A 22,120-nucleotide genomic window follows, 5' to 3' on the forward strand; every position below is an offset into this window, starting at 1 on the left:
ACTAAGGTAAAGTTTGGGAAGACTAAATAAGTGCACTTTTTGACTTTTTATGAAATATGAGTTGGATTTGGGTTGGGTTTGAAGTGATGTATTAGAGAAGTGATGTGACTTAAATAAGATGATATGACTTAAATAGGATAGTGACTTTTTGACTTTTTAAATTTTTTTAGAGGATGCCAAACTTGGCCTAAAATAACATTTGCGAAACGATTACGTTTTAATGCTTTGTCATCCGTTCACCCCTTGAAGCCTCCAACACTGAAAACAAAGAAAACAGTCTCAAAACAAAGAACCGTCTGGTTCCGTGCTTTTCTTTATGTTATTAATTTTTCACGTGTTTTCTCGGAAGGAAAACGAAACGAAACTACATACATCAAATACCCCACCTAATCTAAAACTTTTTCAAAAAAATCCCTAAATCCCCTGTTTTATTGGAAAATCCCAAAATCCCAGTACTAAACTCTCTTTCGTATATAACAATTGATAATTTCCTTACATCCAACCTACAAATTTGGGTTGCAAATCCCAGGAAAGTTCTGGGTTTTCATCTTTGTCTGTGAATTCCTCTATTTTTGTATAGGGCTCGAACCAAATGAGTTAGGAAATTGGTTGCTGGTGCTTTTGAGATCATTACTTTGTTTATAGTCTCACAGAAATGTCTTCAATTTTTGTGGGTTTCTAGGTTTTTTTGTGTATTTGCAAGTGAGATTAAGCTCTTAATCTGCCAGTCAAACTGTCAATTTTTCTGGGTTATGTCTACATTGATCTGTTTATATAGTCCTAGTCTATAATCACTTGAGTTCAGTTCAGATTCTGTTAGAATTTGTTACTTCTGTTACAATTGTCTTTAATTGGGGTTGTACGTGCTTGTTCTATCCACCCTTCAACCGGGTCTGAGTTATCTTTTTTTGGGTTTTGAATTGGTTGCATTTGTGGTTGTCTGTACAGTTATTTTTGAGCTTTGTCATTTTACATAGTAATTGGATAAAGTGAGTTTGCATTGGATCATTCACAGTGATTGATATCATAAAAAATTTCCATTTATTACTGAGTCTTGGTGTTCAACTAAAAAAATTCGATGACAATCACATCGGTACCCGGGAGTTCAGGGTATTTAGATGCTGAGAATAGGAAAATCTCATACTTCAGCAACCGGTATGTACTGGGTTTGACTGTGATTGCCGGTATTGGAGGACTGCTTTTTGGCTATGATACAGGTATTGAATTATTTGGGTATAACAAGTTCTTGTATTATTCTTGTTTATTCAATTTTAGGTGTGTTGTTAATTTCCTTCATTGGTTGGTTTTTATCAGATTAATGAAAACTTTTAAAATGGCCAAATTTTTGTAAGAAACCTTTTCCTTGTTCATTTATATTTTTAAAGCCAAACTGGGTGCCTAGGATTTGGATGATTTTGTTTACAAAACAGTCTCTTCCTGGCTTTATGGATTTTGAGGGTACTTTTTAGTATTTTTTTCGAGGGTGTTATGAATCTTTTGGCTTCAAAAACGTAGTAAGCTCCCATGCTTTCAGCGCCACAAAACCCAGTGAGGTGCTGCTTCATATGCCCCCCCCCCCAGTGTACTAATCATTGTCTTCATAATAGCCCTGTTGAAGGAGGCCATCCACTGTAATCTCCGGGATCAGTCAGCTTTGATTCAGGTCTGTTGCCAGTGTAAATGCTGACATTGCATCTGTTGCTTCCTGATTGATAAAGATTGTACACTACCAATAGACAATTCTTGTAGTGAAAAAAAATGAAGCAAATCAAAAGCAAAAAAGAATGGTTAGCAAGTAAAGAAAAATGATAATTGCGTATTGTATGAACTTCAAGCAAATTTTTTTTTTTGAAAACTCAGGTGTCCGGGCCAGCTTGCGTGCCCCTCGACTAATCCTTGGGATACCAATCCCACCATCCACTAGCGTGGGGGCCAATTAAAGTCTGGGCATAGCTCCGTATAGATTAGCCCAACACAAGGATTGATAGCACCTAAGAGATTTTGAACCTGAGACCTGCAGAGGAACAAACTCCCAAGTCCCAAGCCTATACCACTAAGGCAACCCTTGGGGGTTGACTGCAAGCAATTTAGTAGTTAAACCTTCGTGAATTTATTTTTGAAAAAATCAAGATTGTGAAATTTATATGCAAAATTCTACCAAGTTTGAATTTTGTCTATCTAGAACAGAATTCGACATTAGGGATTTCTGCCTGGTGGGTAGTTTATACAAAAGAATTAGAGTGGTAGCTGATAAAAGAAAATTGCGAAAGTGCTTCAAAAACTAATGGTTCACTCTGTCAATCCTCCACGGCCCAAAGAACTCAATTTTCACCTGCAAATGGCTTAATGTTCTCTTAATTAAAATATTTCTCAATACTTATTAAAACCCAAAACATGAGAATTAGAATTGATTAGAGTTTTTGTGTGGTTTAATGTTGTCCTTTTCCTGTTACTTAAATTTTCATTTCGTAATTATCATGTCTCATGCTCTGTGACTGTTTTGAGATGCTGCATGTTGTCAATTTGACAATGTTGATTGCAGGAGTAATATCAGGGGCCCTTCTGTATATTAAAGAAGAATTTGAGGCAGTCAATGATAGTAGTTTCCTACAGGTACACACCAACTAATCTCTTTTATTTGACATGGAGAAGTTCAATCTTGTTAGCATTTTGGAAAAAGGAGGTAAAGACAGTGTGTTCGTTTGCAAATTGTTATCAAGTGTGAAATGTAAAGAAGATTCACATTGTCATATTACTGAGGTGTTGGCGGTGAGAGGTTCCGAGCATGTGGGGTCAGTGGTGGTAAGGTAGTTGTGTTTTGTGTTCAAGGGAGGAGATTTTGGTTAGATTACAGGTTAGGGTTCATTATGAGCAGTAGTTTTTAATTTTTTTTGGGGAATCAGCCATATTTTAAATCAGAATAAATTTGAAGTGTAATATTCCGAAGCGTTGTCCTTGCGTTTTCGGTTGTATTTGGAAAGTTTCAAAGTTCAAAGTTATACAGAATTTTCTCCCAATTTCTTACTTGTAGTCTATGTCCTTGTAACTCTTAAAGATGCCACTTTCAAGGATCAAAATTTTGTTCGGCCTGTTGTTTCAGTGAGCATGAAAACATAAAAATTTCAGAAAAATTTCGGTAACGTTTTGAAAGAAACAAAAAGAATGTGAAAATATATGAAATGTTTAGATTCAGAAGCTAAAACGTATTTAAGTGTATACAATCCTAATAAGTGTCAATTAAACATATTCAAATTTATAGACTCGTTCACTGATTTGTATATAGGAACAAATGTAAAATTAAATAGTAAATGTTTCTACGAACAAAAAAAAATGCTAACTATTGTCAACTAAATTATCAAAGAAAATTGTATATGGTTAAGGTCTAAGAATTTATTAAGATAGTAATAATAATAGTATTTATATACTACTAATAAAAAATATATATAAAAACATTTATGGGAGATTACAAATTTGAGTCAACATAACTTATTGTTTTGCTATGTTTTGTTTGGTTTTGATATCTTTCACAATGTTTTGTTGTCTTCCAGTGGAAATACTAGGATTTTGTTACAGCATCAGTGTTTTGTTTCGGTCTCTTAGGAAACGGAAACTATTCGGTTCTTTCAATGGAAACAAAAGCAAATTTTGTTCCTTCGCCACTATAGTTGTGAACATTTTCTTTTGTTGAAGGTTTTAAATCTGGAAATTGGCAGGAAACTATTGTTAGCATGGCTTTGGTTGGTGCAATTATTGGAGCTGCAGCAGGTGGCTGGTTAAATGATGCTTATGGACGCAAGAAAGCTACTCTTCTTGCAGATGTTGTCTTTGCAATTGGATCAGTTGTTATGGCTGCTGCACCAGATCCATATGTTCTCATACTTGGACGACTATTGATTGGCTTGGGTGTGGGTGTGGCATCTGTTACTGCTCCTGTGTATATTGCAGAGGCATCACCGTCTGAAATAAGGGGAGGTCTTGTCAGTACTAATGTGCTTATGATTACTGGTGGACAATTTCTTTCATATGTGGTCAATCTTGCTTTCACTGAGGTCAGATTTTATTGCTTCTCATTTTATGCACTTTCCTGTATTCAGACACTGTATCATTTTTATCCAGATGAAATATGATGTCAAATCACTAGCATATAACTAACTAACTACTATCAGATTAGGTTTGTGATGAATAAACTTGGTCTGATTAACAGGCAAGTGGTTTTATTAGCTTTTTGGAATGGACTCAAAATGGGTTCTGTACAACCTGTTGAGCAATGCTTGCTTGCCTTTTGACTAACACTATCCTGAAGCTAATTAGAATTCCTGAGAGAGGATGGATAGCTTAAGAGCTTCTTATTCTTCATTTTAGTATTTTCTAGTGGTGTTCCATCTCTTATTTTGTTCTGTTCTTGTCTTAAAGAAGATAGTGAACGCTTGGTGGTTTTATGGAAAATTGTCAACGTAATTTCTGTGAGTACCAACATAGTGCTGTTAAAATTGGACTAGCTTGATTTTAATTGTAGGTTTGGAAAGTTTATAAAGTGTTGCTAAGGCCACTAATTTTTAAGTGGTTTTGGTATTAATATATAGGGAATTCTAATATACACACCCTTGAAAGGGGTGTACCATATACATCCTTAGTTATGTCATTTTCTTCTTTAATTATGACTAATTATTTTCTTTAGTTATGATTCATGAGTTTTTTAGTTATGCTTCATGTTGTGGTTGGTTATGACATTTTTTTAAGTTATGATTCAGAAAATATGAAATTATATCATTTTCTTGTTTAGTTATAAGATGCATGCGGTACACACTCTTTAAGGGGTGTGTACCATAGTGTTTTCCTAATATATGTGGGCCTTACTATCACTTATAATATTATTTTAAAAAAAATAAAGTTTCCTAAATAATAATGGAAATAATACTTCTTCTCTTGGAAAGAAAATCTCAATCGTTTACTATTGCATAATCATGTATATAATACAAGAAAGCTTAAACAAAGGGGGAAAAAAAAATGAATGAGTAAACTACCCTTAATATAAAATACACAAAACATACAATCTTAAATGGGGTCAATGGTTTAGTGGTTTAAAACTCGGCCTACTAACCTTGAGATTGTGGGTTGAACTTGAGGATAACCACTTTGCGCAAGTTATGTGAAGGGTTAGGTCTATACCCAATTTAACCCTCCTACACCCTAAAATATGGGGATTAAACTGGTTGTAGTTTTTTTTTTTTTTTTTTGGGGGGGGGGGGGGTGTGTGTGTAGACGAGGATTTGTGTATAGTTTAGTGTGCATGCTTGTAAGGGAATCATTAGTCATTGGGGTGAGGTGTGTATTTATGATTGTGGTCTTTTGATTCTATAAGTATATTTAGCATGAGATAGGAAGTAATCATGATGATGTTATATGCTTTTGCTACCTGCTAAATATTTCCAATGGATTTATTTATGAGGCTGGAAAAAAAAAAAAAAAAGAAAAAAAATTTTGGCCACAGGTGCATTAGCCCTTCTATATTGCTTAGGCCTTTCGTAGCATCTAGTAGGATAGGTCAGAGCCCTGGCCCAGTGGCTAGGGGTGGCGGTGGAGTTGAAGGGTGGGATGAGGGATTAGGGATGGTGGTGGAGTTGAAGGGTGGGGGAGGGACTGGAGGTGGTTGAAGGGGGTGGGAGAAGGGCTGGCAGTGGAGAGACTTGTAGTGGTGGCCAGTGGCGAGCACAGGGAATTGGAAGACAGAGAGGGAAAAGGAGGTGGAAAGGGAAGAGGGTTTGTTTTGTCAAACCAAAGCCAGATTCCATGGCTTTGATTTTTTTTTTCCCCTCCATTTTTTGAAAAGATTCCACTGAATTAAGAATATTTTCCCCATTTCCCATTTTATTGATATTTTCCCCTTGTTTCTTTACTTTGATTACATTTTTTTTCTGAGAGTGTACATTGAAGTCTTTCTGCCATGTCAATGACTGAGCAGGTTCCAGGGACATGGCGATGGATGCTTGGAGTTTCTGGTGTACCAGCTGTCATTCAGTTTTGCCTTATGATATTTTTGCCAGAGTCCCCACGCTGGCTTTACATGAAGGTACAATTTACTACATCCTTTTAAGAAGTCTCTTGAAAACACAGTTATTTCTCCAGCTGTTTTTCTTTCGCGTAATTATTGAAAACCTTTTTCTGTTGATGTGCAGAAAGATAAAGCTGAAGCCATTGTTGTGCTTTCTAGAATTTATGGTCCTTACCGGTTAGAGGAGGAGATAAATCAGCTTTCTATTGCATTAGAGGAAGAAGAGCAAAGAAAGAATTCTGTCAGTTACTGGGATGTATTTAAATTGAAAGAAATCAGACTTGCATTCCTGGCTGGAGCAGGACTTCAGGTAAGATTGAAACTTCGCAGAAAAACTAATTTTTTTTCGAAATAGTAACTTCTTTTCCGTTGCCATTAATGGTTGGCAGGTTTGTGCCATCTTGGCATTTCGATTGAGATATTGACGCTCTCCCTTTAACAGGAGTGCTGTTGCAGTTAATTATGTAGTTTGTGGTGTTACCAAGTTTTTTCAAGAGGGAAAAATATCATTAATAATTTGTCAACAATTTTTAGTTCTTAAAGAAATATTTCCACGGCTATCTTAAGGAATCAATTTTATATTCTCTCTTTACTCATAATGTGGGTTATTTAACTCTTCCTTGCTAGTGTAGTTGTTCCTCATTGTGCACAAAATTAGGCTATTATCTTTTGTTATATTCAATTAATGTTGCATTTGTCTTGAGAAACAAAATTAATTTTGTTGAGGGAACATCATTAGTTGGTCGTTGTGTGCATCCTCAGATGATTTCTTGGAAATCTTGGGGAATGACATGACAATATAAGTTGTAAATGTCTTTGCTAAAGCATTCTGAATTTGCAGGCATTTCAGCAGTTTACCGGTATCAACACGGTCATGTATTACAGCCCAACAATTGTTCAGATGGCAGGCTTCAGTTCCAACCAATTAGCACTTCTCTTATCAATGATTGTCGCTGCAATGAATGCTGCAGGAACAGTTCTTGGAATTTACCTCATTGATCACTTCGGGCGTCGAAAGTTGGCCCTCAGTAGTTTATCTGGCGTGATCGTGTCCCTCATCCTTCTCTCCACAGCATTCTTCCTCCAATCTTCTGGTTCTTCAAACAGTCTCTACGGGTGGCTGGCGGTTCTAGGGTTAGCCCTCTACATCGCTTTCTTTGCACCTGGCATGGGACCAGTGCCTTGGACTGTGAACTCGGAAATATACCCGGAGTCGTATCGAGGGATTTGTGGAGGCATGTCTGCTACTGTGAACTGGATTTCGAATCTGATCGTAGCCCAGAGTTTTCTTTCGGTCGCTGAAGCCGTGGGAACGGGTCCCACTTTCTTGATACTAGCAGGCGTGGCGGTTATTGCAGTTGTGTTTGTGGTAATGTTTGTGCCAGAGACTAAGGGCTTGTCATTCGAGGAGGTGGAGAGGATATGGAAGATGAGGGCTTGGGGAAGTGGGTATGATGCTAGTGAAGGCCTGCTCGAGGAGCAAAGTGAGTCCTAATCAGTAGTTTGAATGGATTTTAAAAATGCAGTTTGTGCATATATTAATATATATTTTAACTAATAAATTAAGTGTATGTGCTCAACACAAATGTGATTGTTGAATTCTGGGAAATTGGCGAAGGCATTTGGCAAGTTTGGGGAACATGGGTACAAAAGCGGTGTCATTGAAACTGATCCTCTGATGGTATTTAATACTTTACGCAGGCAACAGGTGAAGAACCAGTGGCTGCAGCATTTTCTCATCGACAGCCCTTGGCTCATGTCGAAGTTTCAGCAACTGTAAGTTATATGTTTTGTGTATCATGAAGCCGATTTTGTTGCTGGATAGTTTATTGAAAATGGTTGTATCTCTCCCATGGAATTGTACTCTTTATCAATTATGTTGTCCCATTTTGTATCTGTTGCTATTTAATGAGCAGAGCTGGGTATGGCTTCACCCAGATATGGAACACTAAAATAAAGAGTGTTCTCTTGTTACTTTAATGTAAGCTTTAGCTTCTCTGTTCAAAAAATTCCATATATATATATATTCTTTTTGTTGCAATTCATGGTTGTTGGCAAGGAGTTGATATCAATGAAAAAGATGTATTGCTATGGTTATGTAATGTTATAATTAGGGTAAATTATGCTCAGCTTTTTTAAAGTTTGGTGAAAATAGAGAGCATGTTTGTTTTTTTTTTTCTCAAAACATGTTTTTGCAAAAACATGTGGTTGAATTTTTGTAAAAAACAATTTTAAAATAACTTTTCTCTCTATTGTACATTAATAAATTAATTTTTTCTCGTCTCTTCTTTTCAATCACTTTTTCTTTTATACTTATCAATTGAACTGCAAAAAAAAATTAAATCATCTCAAATTTCAAAATTATTTTCAAAATATACAATCAAATAAATTTTTAATTTTTTTAAACTCTCTTCAGAAAATTATTTTTGACCCCCTAGGCGCAACGCAGTTGGCTTGGGGGAGGACTTCAAGTTGTTACTATACATGACACTTGGTGTGGGGTCAACTCCTTTTCACTACGGAAGTCTTGACTTAATTGGAATTTGTGATCTCAAATGGGCGTTGCCTTGGATCTGCGTGAGGATTTTCCGGTAACAAAAAAAATAAAAAAAATAAATTGAAATAATATTTCAAAACACAAACTAAACAAAGTCAGAATTAGTATCACATTTTTGACATAATTATAACGGCTTTTCTTTTAATACAATTAAAGTGACTGATATTAATATAGATAGTAGGTAGACATTGACAAAAATAATTTAACAGTTAGGTGGATTAAAATTTTAAAACAATATAGTTATGTCAAAATGTTGGCTAATTGTACTTTTTATAAATGTTAAAGGAGCAATTTATCCCAAAATAAAAGGTTCGAGATTTAAATAATAAAAAAATATCACTAGACTCTCAAAATAATTGGTAAAGCCAACATCAATTTGGTGTGGTGGGAAGATGAAGGATCGTTTGGTTATAGGTTTAAAAATATTTCATATATGATTAAATTATAAATATATTCTTTGAATTTTTTAAAAATGATATATTTTTTTAATTTTGGAGATCTAAATAGAATTTTAATGACTTGGCAATAAAAAAAAAAAATAGACACAAATATCAGATCATTGTGGGGCCCCATACACTATTAGAGATATCAATTAAAGTACAGATTGTTTTATATGATTTTAAAAAATATCATTTTGTTAGAATTTTTTATTTGACATAATTAATTAAAAAAATAAAATTCATAATTACTCTCCTATACAATAATAAAATTATCTAAATTATTAATTGAAATATATTTTTAAAATTATTTAAAATTATTAATTGACTTGATAATTTATTAATAAAAGAAGTGATTAATTATGAAATTAAAAATTTTAAGAAATAAAATATAATTTTTAAAAGTACAAAAGTAATTTTTATTTTAATTAAAAAATCTCAAAACTTATTTACACTTGGCATAATTAGTTTGTGACCGCTTGGATACAATTAAGGATAGAGCCAAAAAATATATGTATAAATCCAAGTAAGGATGACAGAGACACACTGGCGTGGCGTGGCGTGGCGTGGCGTGGCGTGGCGTGGACGGACTTGAAAACTCAATCTCATCCCGAATCAAAATGAGAGCAATACTAAAAAAAAATGAGTGATAATAATAGTATGACATATTGTTGAAAAGAAATTATATTTTAGTAGATCAGTGGGAAAAAAAAAGTTATGTTTTTATAATGGTGAAACTCTTTTCTTTGTATGGTGGAAATTTATTCATGTATTTAGTATAACTTTTTTGGTGTATGTGAGGATATATTTTGTGAATGATAACACGTGGTTAATGTGGTACCGGAATGTTAGTCAAGGTGTCACGTGTCTTGGTCATGTTGTCGAGGTGATCTCGGCTAAGCCAAGGTTATCTGCGGAGATATCGGAATCCGAGATAAGGGACAAGAGTCCTAGAATGGGAGAGGACCTCAGTCTAGATAAAGATAAAACTCTTAGGGAGTTTATCTCTATCTAGTCAGGAGTCCAAAATGAGCATTGAGGTAGAGTTCATTGAAGCTAGGCTTCTACAGGATCATGTTAGTGCAAGTTATAAAAGTAAGGCACCCTCGTGGGTCTAAGGTACGCTTTTTATATTCTGGGTAGTGACTTAAGCACTATTTGCTATTTTTGAGAGATAATTGAGTATTGACTTGATCGTCGGAGTGTCTCGGGTGGATGAACCGTTGCAGGAGTCTTATCTCTTTGTGACAGGTTGTTTGGACGTGATCTATTCTGCCTGTGCTCTCCTGCTGAGTTCTTGTTTGGCAATGTGATCGGAAATCAGCAACCATAATTTGGTGCCGTCTGTGGGAAACATAAGGAGAATAGATGGCTAACGACGGGCAGAAAGAAAATATGACATCCTAGTGGGAGTGGTAAAAACGCCGATCCTAACGTTGAGAAGGACAACTGTAATGAAGAATCTCGGGATAAGAATCCAAGGAGAAAAGGACGTCGGCCAAGAGGGAGATGCACTGAAGAAAGCATGTCAAGGCGGGTATTACAATGAAAGCGACCTTCAAGTATGGAAAGATAGATGCTTAAGGAGGGACGACGAGATGAAGGGAATGGAAAAAAAGTTGGCAGACCTACAATTGGTTGTTAACTTCATGATGCAGAATAACGTCATGCAGCCACCGTTTCCGTTGGAGGACATGCTGTCACGACCCAAACCCGTCCCTGTAGGTTTAGCACCGTAATCGGCCATTAATCCGTGGATTACCAAAGGCCTCTGAACAGATTAACAAATAATAAGGGGCTGCGGAAGTAATAATACAAAATATACAAGGTCCAATGAGCTGTGATAATGTACATGGGACAAAACATTTCAAAACTTATTTATATATACATAAACATGCCAGTCCAGATACACAATATTTACAAGGTATTTACAGAATGTACTTCCCAAGACCTGACTTTACAAGACTAGCATGAACATAAAAAAAAAACAGCCATGGCTTTAGGCTTCGTTCGAAACCTCGTTGAGAGGCACAACAGTTAGCTGACAAAAAGGAAACAAAAGGCCGTCAACTCTGGCCCTGGTCATGTGCCGACTCACCTGTATACATAATATAAACTGTGAGTGAAAGCCTAGTGAATAATAATAGAGTAAAGGGTTTTAATGAATGAGTTCTACAGATTCAGAAATCACAATTCAGTTTCATATCAAAATCATAGTTTATCCAGACCATATACAGGCAGAAATCATAAGTCATGATTAAGTTTACGTGATACATCCATTAGAATTAATAGAACAGAACAGAACAAAATGTATATACGTGAGGTTACGAATAACCAGTTCCATAAAGGAACCTCCAGATTCGGGCAACAGAATAGAACAGAAGCTGAGCCCTCGTGACAGGGCCTTCGATACGGGTAACAGATTGTAGACAGAAATAAGTTCCATAAAGGAACCTCCGATACCGGGTAACAGCTAACATATATCACATGATGCTAAGGATGTCACCAATACATATCAGAAATTGAACCATCACTCATTGTACAGAACATATCATTTCGGAAAACACATCTTGTTTTATCACACAGAAAGTAGATACAGTTTGAACATAACTTTACTAAATTATTACTCACAGTTGGCCTTGAAACAGACAGACGGAGCAGATTGATCACACGATACGCGGCACGTGACCTACATAACACATAACGGACACACACTTGAAACACACATTCTAATTGCACAAAACTTATGTCGTTGGTTCTTAGTGTGTTTTTAACCTTAAATCCTCACTAAAGAGTCTTAAATATGGCTTAGGAATGCCTAGGATGGAATGAGGATGGAAAAATGCCTTGGAAAATATTTTTCAAAACTTGCTGAAAATAGGGGTCTCGCTCGAGCGTAGCTTCCTTCGCTCAAGCGAGCTTGTCAAAATAGAGGGGTTGCTCGAGCGTAGGCTCCTTCGCTCGAGCAGTCTGTAAAAATGCAAAAGTACTGGTTGTTGAAATTTTACGCTCGATGCTCGCTCAAGCGTGAGACACAGCTCTTCGCTCGAGCGTAGGTCTCGTCGCTCAAGTGTGCGTCTGCGTGCACCAAAAACCTGAGAGCTTGCAATTTACGCTCGAGCCATCATTCCTTCGCTCGAGCGGAGCTCTGAACAAACGATGGTCGCTCGAGCGTGGAATCCTTCGCTCGAGCGAGGAAGCCAAATTCTGGAATTCTAGATTTGCCTCCCAACCTCAAACCAAGCATTCAATACTTCCAAACTCAACCTCTTGGGCCCATTTTCTGGAAAATACTTGTAAACTCATAGTATAAAATGTTTCAAAGATCAATTTGTAAAATCAAGCCCAAAGGTGAGTCAATTAAACACAATTTCAAATAAAATTCAAGAACATAACTTAAATGTAACATGCATGAATTCTCATGACTTCTATGCTCCAAAACATGATCCAAAGCAAGATTAAGCTCAAGAATAGGATGAATTCAGGGACTATAACAAAAATGTAGACATGTATGTGGAAATTCATGAAGAATAACTCCAAAATCCAAGAATATGTGCATGAATGCATGAATTCACTCTTAATACAACTCTTAAAACCAATTCTAGACTTTAAACTCTAATCTTTCATGAACCATGCAAGAATTAATCTTAAATTCACAATTGAAAGGGAAATCTCTTACCTTAAGTCTTGAATTCCAAGTCTAGGAGCTCAAATTTGCAAACTACTTTTCAATTCTTCCAATTCTCTAAGGAATTTTGTTGAAATCAAAGTTTCTCCTATCTCTAGCTCTCTCACCCACGGTTTTGGTCAAGAAATGGATGATAGATCAAGTCTCCAAATGTTTCATGAAGTGGCCCACTAATGACAAAATGGTAGATAAGTCCAACTAATGTAATTTAGCTTATTTAATCCAATTTACTCATACCAAATCAAATTTCAACTAAATTTACCATAAAATCACATTAATTCTAATTAACACAAAACACTAATTAGTTTCAGATTCGGCCGCCGATAAGCCCTTCAATTTGGAGTTTAAAACATAAAACATGAACAGATCATTTTATGGCAAACAGATAAAAACACTAAGATAATGCAATACATATGCAATTTAATTCCGAATTCCATCTAAATTACTGTTAGGCATAATTAATCATGGTTTAGCATTAATCGGAGGTCGGGGTTATTACACATGCCGATTCCAGCGGCCAAGAGCGATGCCTAGAAGGGGAGACAGAAAGCAATCCTTGCAATCTCTCAGCATGACAGGGCAAAAGGGCATTCGCATCGGCCTTTACGGGAGGTCGGGCGAGGAGAATCGATGAGAGGAGAGTCTCAGAAGACACATCATGCCAAGGAAACTTACGTTAAGGAACATCAACATGTTCAAGGGAAGGAGCTTTGTTTTGACACAATGAATGACGGGAGGTCCAAGAGGACTCATAACGACACTGAGAGCAGCGCATCAAAAAGGTTGAAATCCATTGACAATCGAACTCCTGGACGGACTAAGGAGGATTTGAGGGATTACCTCCAGAGGAAGCGACAAGATGCCGAAGTAACATCTCCGGTCAAGCCGAGAACGCCGTTCTTAGTAGAATTGGATAAGTTTGAGGCCTCGAAACGGTTCCACATGCCGAGATTCCAGAGATACGATGGTAAGTCCGAACCTAACTTTTACGTTGGCTTATATTTGAACTCAATGGCACTGTATACCGGGAATGAACCGTTGCTCTGCAAGGTGTTCCCCTCATCCTTTTGGGAAATTACATCTGATTGGTTTCACGAGTTGCCGAAAAGAACTGTGAAAAGATGAGAAGGCTTGGCCGAGATGTTTGTGGCCAGGTTTGTTACAAGCAAACTGCAGCCGTTGAGGGTAGACTCCCTGATGGCTCTGAGAATTGGCGAGGATGAAAGCCTTAGGGCTTATGCCAAAAGGTATTACGAGGTGTTTAACCAAATACCAGGGTGCAACCAAGAGTTGGCAGTCGTATCTTTTAAGAACGGCCTAAACGATGACTGCTAGCTTCGAAAGTCATTGGCAAAGACATTTCCAAAAAGTATAGAGGAACTCATGGCCAGAATCGAGAAATATGCGAGAGCAGAAGAAGACACGCTAAGAACAAAAGCGTCAAAGCAAGAGAAGAGAAACGGCTTGCCGAAGCGAGACTGAGTAATGCAAATTTTAATAGACAGGAAACAGGACTAAGGGTTGCACAGGCAGTCACCATAGTGTTTCGGATCCCGATTTACAAAGTCCTGGAAAGGATCAAGAATCAACCTTACTATAGAGCTTCAGAGAAGATCCTTGGCGAATTTATGGGAAGAAGCCTTAGGAAGCACTGTATCTACCACAATGAGGATGGGTATCTAACTCAGGGGTGTAGAGCCCTAAAGACATATTTGGAAGATCTGGTAAGACAAAGTCATTTAAGGGACGTAGTAGATAAGGCCAGAACAAGGGAAGAGCAAGCAAGGCTGCTCTAGGCACCAGCAGCACCACCTTCACTAGCACCACAACCGCAAGCAGACAGACCTCGAGTGATTAATGTGATTCACTCGAAGGTTAATGAGAATGAGGTACGTGGGGAGACTCAGAGGGTAATGCACTTATAGCATGTGTATCAGGTCCAGCAAAAGAGGCCTACGACAGACGAGTACCAGGGACCAATGGTGTCCTTTACTGAAGCTGACCTAGATATGGTACAACATCCACACAATGATGCTCTGGTGATATCCTTCAAGATTGGAGAATGCTAGGTAAGGCGCATTCTGATTTACCAAGGTAGCTTTTGTGACATTATGTATGTCAGATGTTACAAGGAGCTCGGCCTTCACTGAAATGATCTGAAGCAATCCAACAGCCCAATGGTCGGGTTCAATGGAACGCCGACATGGCCCCTAGGAGCAATGAGTTTGGAGGAGCAGGTAGACACCAAGAAGGTAAGTACAGAGTTCACAGTAATTGACACCCCCTCTCCTTACAATGTTATCTTCGGGAGGCCATAGCTACAGGCAATGAGGGCTGTTCCCTCAACACTGCACCAGCTGTTGCGGTTCCTAACTGAGCATGGAATTGAGGAGGTCAGAGGGGATCAAGTGCAGGAAAAGAATTGCTCCATGGCAGCTATGAAATCCACTTGCAACGTACGAGAAGCAGAAACAGTAGAGATTAAGAACGAAGACATGGAGGTCCTGGATGACGTCGGTAAAAAGTCGGCCGACAAAAACGAGGAAGCCTTGAAGAATATTCTGGCCCAGCAAGGGGATGAAGAGCGTTTCTTCCTCCTTAGCTCAGGCTTGGTTGAGAAGGAGGAGAGGGAGTTAGAAGCATTCTTGTGAGCAAACATAGAGGTGTTGGCCTGGACGGCATACGAGATGCCTCGCATTGACCCTGAGGTTACATGCTACAGATTGAACGTAGACAGGTCAGTTAAACCCGTCATTCAGCGAGCGAGGAGGCCGACATTGGTTCATATGGAGGAAGTGGACAAATTGTTAGAGGCCAGAGCCATCCGAGAGGTGAACTACCTTACCTGGCTGTCCAACATTGTGGTTGTGAAAACGAAGAATGGGAAGTGGAGGGTCTGCGTGGACTTCACTAGCCTGAATAAGGCTTGTCCCAAAGACAGTTTCCTACGCCCCAAGATTGATCAATTAGTGGATGCCACTTCAGGGCATGGAAGGATGAGCTTCCTGGACGTTTACAGAGGGTACCATCAGATAACAATGTACCCCCCTAATGAAGAGAAAACTGCATTTATCACCCTAAAAGGGCTGTATTGCTACAGAATGATGCATTTTGGGTTGAAAAATGCAGGAGCAACGTACCAGAGGTTAGTGACCGAGATATTCAAACATCTGATTGGCAAAATAGTGGAAGTATACATTGATGATATGGTTGTGAAGACCAAAGAACCTAAGGATCATCTGGCCGACTTGAAGACAGTTTTCGACATCCTTAGAACATATCGTTTCTGACTCAATGCTTCGAAATGTGCATTTGGAGTTGGATCCGGTAAGTTCTTGGGATACTTGGTTGCTAGAAGGGGCATTGAGGCAAGCCCAGATCAAATCAAGGCCATTCTGGATTTGAAAAGCCCAACGTTGACAAAACAAGTGCAGATATTGACTGGAAGGGCGGTAGCCCTGAACAAATTTATAAGTAGAAGTTCAGATAAGTGCAAACCATTTTTCAGTCTATTAAAAAAGGCCACAGGTTTCTTGTAGACAGAGGAATATGAAGTCTCCTTGGTTGACTTGAAAAGATACCTGACCACAGCTCTAGTTCTCTCAAATCCAGTACTTGGAGAGGAACTATTCTTATACTTAGTGGTTTCGGAGCATGTAGTGAGTGCAGTGATAATCAGAGAAGAGGAAGGAGAACAAATGGTAGTATACTATGTAAGTAAAACTCTTGCAGGTGCAGAGACCAGGTATTTACCCCTGGAAAAATTGACACTGGCCTTAATGATGGCTTCCAAAAAGTTGAATCATTATTTCCAAGTCCACAAGATTGTAGTATTAACTGAGCACCCCTTGAAGTCCTTGTTACAACAGGGAGATCTGACAGGTAGGGTAGCTAGATGGGTAATAGTACTAGGCCAAAACGACCTGGAATTCCCAGAACAGCAATTAAAGGCCAAGTATTGGCCGACTTTATGGCCGAGTTCACACTTGGAGCCGTCTCATGTTGGGCTTCGATGAGCCGCGAGTTAGGGTGTCCAGGGGAACAAGAAAAGACCCAGCTGGGAATGAAAAACCCCACAACAGATCAAAAGAAAGAGGAAAAACTCAAGCATTGCGACATTTACATCAGTGACTCTTGCTGCCTGTTTGTTGATGGGAGTTCAAACTATCAAGGAGCGGGGCCAGGAGTAGTGCTAGTATCACCAGATGGGCAGATGCTAGAACAATCTATTCGATTGGGGTTTAGAGCCTCAAACAATGAAGCAGAATATGAAGCACTGATCACAGGATTGAAGTTGGCAGCAACAACAGAAGCTGACAAAGTGGTAGTCTTCTGTAACTACCAACTTATTGTGAACCAGGCAACAGGTGAGTATGCAGCCTGAGATGAAAGAATGATAGCCTATGTAAAAGAGGTTGTCAAACTGTTAGCCTTATTTCAAGATTGTCGACTACAACAAGTTAGCCGAGATGACAACAACCATGCCGATGCCTTGGCTAACCTGGCTAGTGCAATGAAATCAGGGGAGGTGTCACGACCCGAACCCGCCCCCGTGGGTTAAGGACGTAACCGGCCAGTAATCATGAGATTACCTACGGCCTCAAACTGTTGTAAACGTATTTTAACAGAGTTAATGGGGGCCAAACGGAAGCAAAATTAAAAACTTTGTCCATAGAGCCGTGCTTATATGCACATCAAACAAACCATACTCAGATACGTTAATAACTCACATCAAAAGTACGGTTTCACAAAATTCATTACAGACAGGATCGTCCAAAACGAGTCAACCTATAACAGACTATGTACAGACATGCACTAGGTCCTTGCCAACAAGACAAAACATAGGTACATAGTGAAAGGGCAAGGATGGTCTCATGCGCGAGGCACAAGGCTGACTCTCCCAAAACTCCTGTTGTTTCTAGCAGACTTCACTGGGGCTGGGTTTGGACTTCCCTTGGCTCACCTACAAATACATGAATGAGCGTGAGCGATAGCCCAGTGAATAATATCAAATATAACAGTTACATAACAATATGTAGAACAACATGCTCCAAACGGCCTTGGGCCCAATTCATACTTCTGTTTAACAACAAAATATATATATAACTATACGAAATGCAAGTCAAGTAACTGTAGTTCCAAACATTCTGGCCTTTGGCCCATCCGGGTTTCCATTCATGGCAAAACGGCCTTCGGCCCATTCATTCATGTCAAAACGGCCTTTGGCCCATTCATTCATGTCAAACGGCCTTTGGCCCATTCATTCATGTCAAAACGGCCTTTGGCCCATTCATTCATGTCAAACGGCCTTTGGCCCATTCATTCATGTCAAACGGCCTTTGGCCCATTCATTCATGTCAAAACGACCTTTGGCCCATTCATTCATGTCAAACGGCCTTTGGCCCATTCATTCATGTCAAACGGCCTTTGGCCCACTCATTCATGTCAAAACGGCCTTTGGCCCACTCATTCATGTCAAAACGGCCTTTGGCCCACTCATTCATGTCAAAACGGCCTTTGGCCCACTCATTCATTTATTCTTGTCAGACTTTTGTCCACAATCCCAATTAACAACTCATAATATTTATAGGGGAATAACAATTGGACATTGACAAGTTTTCAAATATTGATATTACTCACAGTGATCGGCTTGTGGATGCGCCCTGGAGCTTGACCCTACACATTTCATGCATACAAAAGGGTCATTAACAGTTCAATCCGTTCTTTAATTCACATATTCCTCTTTAGGCTTTGTTCTTATCTCATTAACTCATTTACAATGCTTAACATATGCCTAAGAGTGCTTACAAGTGAAAGGGAACGGAAAACGAATCACAGAATGCATGAACAAAATTCCAGGAAACAGGGTCCCCGCTCGAGCGTAAACTTCTCCGCTCGAGCGGACCCTTAAGGCCTGCAGAAGTACTGGTTGCACGAAAGATGCGCTCGAGCGTGGAATAGAGCGCTCGAGCGTGGAATAGAGCGCTCGAGCTGAAGGCCTGTCTACGAAAATCCACGCTCGAGCGTGGAGTGTCCCGCTCGAGCGGAGATCCAACTCTGCAAAAATGCTGGGAGCACGATTTTCCCGCTCGAGCGGCCATTACCCCGCTCGAGCGGACCTCAAAAATCTGGGTTTCCCAGATCGTGTTCTTGAGCTCCAAATCGGTTTTCCATCTACATTTCTTGCATGCAATGGTTCAAATTACACATTTACACATGCTAACATGCTACTAATGCAAGATTACAACATTAGGAAAGCTCAATTACATGAATTATCTACATGCATGTCCCAAAATATCTCAAACCCATCATCAACATGCTCAAATTCAAACATTCAAGACTTATACTCCCATGATTTGTACATGCATGTGGGAGATGCTCATCATTCTCAACTTAGATGGTACAAATGGTGATTACAACATGAGCTTTAACCAAAACTCTACATGAATCATGTGTTTCAAGCTCAAACATGCAAATTCAAAGTAATTTCTTACATGCATGAGTTCTAAGACTTCAAACTCAACAAAAATCAACTCATTACATGTTCTTGATCACAAACAACCCTTGAACTTACAAATTACAAGTAAGAGTCCATGAATTCACTTACCTAAGAGCTTCAACACTCAAGCTCTAGCCAAATCTTGAGCTAGATCTTCAAATTCCCAAGTCTTGAGCCCAAATTACACAAATCTCTCCCTTTTTCTCTCCATGGCCGGCCTCTCTCTCACTCTCAATTGTCTAACTCAGATTTTGAGTTTTAAGAGAGCTAAAGGAGAGTGCAGTACAAATATACAACAAGCCCCACTAACAAATATTTTAATATAAAATAATGGGGTACTTAATTTATCAATTTAATCAGTTTAAATTGACCAGAATCAAATTTCAATTAAATTCCACCGTAGGCCCTAAAAATTATGCCAACCACAATGGCGTAATCAATTTCGGGTTCCGTGGCCGATAAGGCCCTCAATTAAATTTCCAAAGCAGACTACTCAAACAGATATTCCTACGATGAACAGATAAAATTTCAAACCACATATTTTCACATAGTGGAACACAAAATCATATCAAAATACATAATCACATCATGTTAAGGACCAATTAACATACTACGGAACAGGGGTGTCACAGTCTTCCCCCCTTTAGGAAGTTTGGTCCTCCAAACTTAACTTACCTTCGTCGGGAAACAAATGTGGATAGCGTAGACGCATTTCCTCCTCTTTTTCCCATGTAGCATCTGTCCCATAGTGTTCCTTCTATTCCACTTTCACCATTGGAATGGATTTGTTTCTCAATTCTTTCACTTGTCGGTCAACAATTCTTTCCGGCCATTCAGTATATTCCATATTTTCATCAATAGCAATCCGGTGATAATCAATCACATGCAACGGGTCTCGGAGGTAACCCCTCAACATTGACACATGAAACACATTGTGGATTTGCTCAAATCCCGGTGGCAAAGCAACTCTATAAGCAACTGGACCAAGTTTCTCCAAAATTTGAAACGGCCCAATATAACGGGGCGTCAACTTGCCCTTTTTCCCAAACCTGACTTGGCCTTTCATTGGAGAAACACGGATGAACACATGGTCGCCGACCTCATACTCAAGAGGTCTTCTCCGGACATCTGCATAACTCTTCTGTCGGTCTTGAGCTGTTTTGAGCCTTTGCCGAATAGTTTTGATCTTTTCAGAGGTGTCTTGTACAATTTCAGGCCCGAGCAAAGCTCTGTCCCCGACCTCTGTCCAACAAATAGGTGATCTACACCTCCTACCATACAAAGCTTCGTATGGTGCCATACCGATGCTGGAGTGGAAGCTATTATTATAGGCAAATTCTGCAAGTGGCAAGTAGTCTTCCCAAGTCCCCTGAAAATCCAAAGCACACATGCGAAGCATATCTTTCAAAGTCTGTATTGTTCGTTCTGACTGCCCATCTGTCTGTGGGTGGAATGCAGTACTGAACCTTAGTTCTGTTCCCATAGCTTCCTGCAAACTCTTCCACAATCTAGATACAAATTTCGGATCTCTATCCGACACAATGGATACCGGAACTCCATGTAAACGGACAATTTCATCAACATAAATAGTAGCCAACCTATAAGCGGTAAACGTAGTTTTGACAGGCAGAAAATGTGCAGATTTAGTCAGTCTATCAACTACAACCCAAACAGAATCCATACCTCCGGAAGTCCGAGGTAGGCCAACAACGAAATCCATAGTCACATGTTCCCACTTCCACTCAGGAATAGGGAGAGGTTGAAGTAGACCACCTGGTTTCTGATGTTCAGCCTTAACCTGCTGACACTGAAGGCACTTGGACACATATTCTGCAATCTCTTTCTTCATTTTAGGCCACCAATAGGTTTGTTTCAAATCCTGATACATTTTATTGTTACCCGGATGCATAGCAAATACGGATTTGTGGGCTTCATCTAAGACCCTCTTCTTTAGTTCCGTGATATCTGGGACACACATTCGGTTTCGAAATTTCAACATTCCATTCTCGACACTGAACTCCGCTTTTGGGCTTACTTCAAATTCATCAATTACCTTTTTGAGGAACTCATCCTCTTTCTGTTTTTGCTTGATTTCATCAACAATTGCCGGCTCGGCTGTAATAGCGGCTATCAATCCGCCCTGTTCACACACTACCGCTTCAATTTCAGACTTTTCAAAGTCTTGCAAAATCTCCCTTCGTTCAGTAAGCAAACAAGCCATACTCCCTGTTGATTTCCTGCTCAAGGCATCAGCCACTGTATTAGCTTTTCCGGGGTGATACTGAATTTCTAGGTCGTAATCTTTTATCAATTCCAGCTATCTTCTCTGACGCATATTCAACTCTTTCTGCGTGAAGAAGTATTTTAGGCTTTTATGATCTGTGTAGACTTCACACTTTGCCCCATACAAATAATGCCGCCAGATTTTCAAAGCAAAAACAACTGCGGCCAATTCTAGGTCATGTGTTGGATAATTCTTCTCATGTGGCCTCAACTGTCGGGAGGCGTAAGCAATAACCTTTCCGTTCTGCATTAACACACAACCCAAACCCTTATAAGATGCGTCACTGAAAATCACAAAATTTTCCGTACCTGAAGGTAGTGTCAAAATTGGTGCAGTGGTCAATCTTGTCTTCAATTCATGAAAGGCTAATTCTCTTTCACTATTCCACTCAAATGGCTGTCCTTTACGTGTCAATTGGGTAAGAGGCACAGCTAATTTCGAAAAGTCCTTTACAAACCTTCTGTAGTACCCAGCTAAGCCCATGAAACTGCGAACTTCTGTCACATTAGTTGGTGTAGGCCAATTCACAATTGCTTCTATTTTCTGCGGGTCCACTGAAATTCCTTCCTTGTTGACCACGTGCCCTAAGAAAATAACCTCATC

At 39.1% G+C, this 22,120-nt stretch overlaps 1 protein-coding gene across 2 annotated transcripts; it reads left to right on the top strand.

Moving 5' to 3' along the window:
- The first annotated feature begins 227 nt into the window (after positions 1-227).
- On the top strand, positions 228-8,093 carry INT1 (inositol transporter 1). 2 transcript variants are annotated; one of them, XM_082875014.1, is made up of 8 exons: positions 228-1,217; positions 1,608-1,663; positions 2,543-2,613; positions 3,714-4,049; positions 5,963-6,070; positions 6,177-6,362; positions 6,894-7,536; positions 7,754-8,093. In XM_082875014.1, the coding sequence occupies exons 4-8, from the start codon at positions 3,729-3,731 to the stop codon at positions 7,762-7,764; spliced, it is 1,269 nt and encodes a 422-aa protein (XP_082731140.1). In that variant the 5' UTR covers positions 228-1,217; positions 1,608-1,663; positions 2,543-2,613; positions 3,714-3,728; the 3' UTR covers positions 7,765-8,093. The 2 variants fall into 2 exon arrangements, with proteins under 2 accessions (XP_082731140.1, XP_028084769.2); XM_028228968.2 differs by lacking the exon at positions 1,608-1,663 and having other exon boundaries at positions 246-1,217.
- The last annotated feature ends 14,027 nt before the right edge of the window (positions 8,094-22,120 follow it).

The sequence above is a fragment of the Camellia sinensis genome, chromosome 6 (assembly GCF_055761805.1).
Source record: "Camellia sinensis isolate YWXY chromosome 6, ASM5576180v1, whole genome shotgun sequence".
Classification (NCBI taxonomy): Eukaryota; Viridiplantae; Streptophyta; class Magnoliopsida; order Ericales; family Theaceae; genus Camellia; species Camellia sinensis.

Excerpts from the sequence above, each read along its gene's own strand:
- INT1 (XM_028228968.2), top strand. The coding sequence starts at position 1,079 with ATGACAATCACATCGGTACCCGGGAGTTCAGGGTATTTAGATGCTGAG. Across the intron at positions 1,218-2,542 it reads GCTTTTTGGCTATGATACAG|GAGTAATATCAGGGGCCCTT; the intron begins GTATTGAATTAT and ends TGTTGATTGCAG. Across the intron at positions 6,363-6,893 it reads TGGCTGGAGCAGGACTTCAG|GCATTTCAGCAGTTTACCGG; the intron begins GTAAGATTGAAA and ends CTGAATTTGCAG.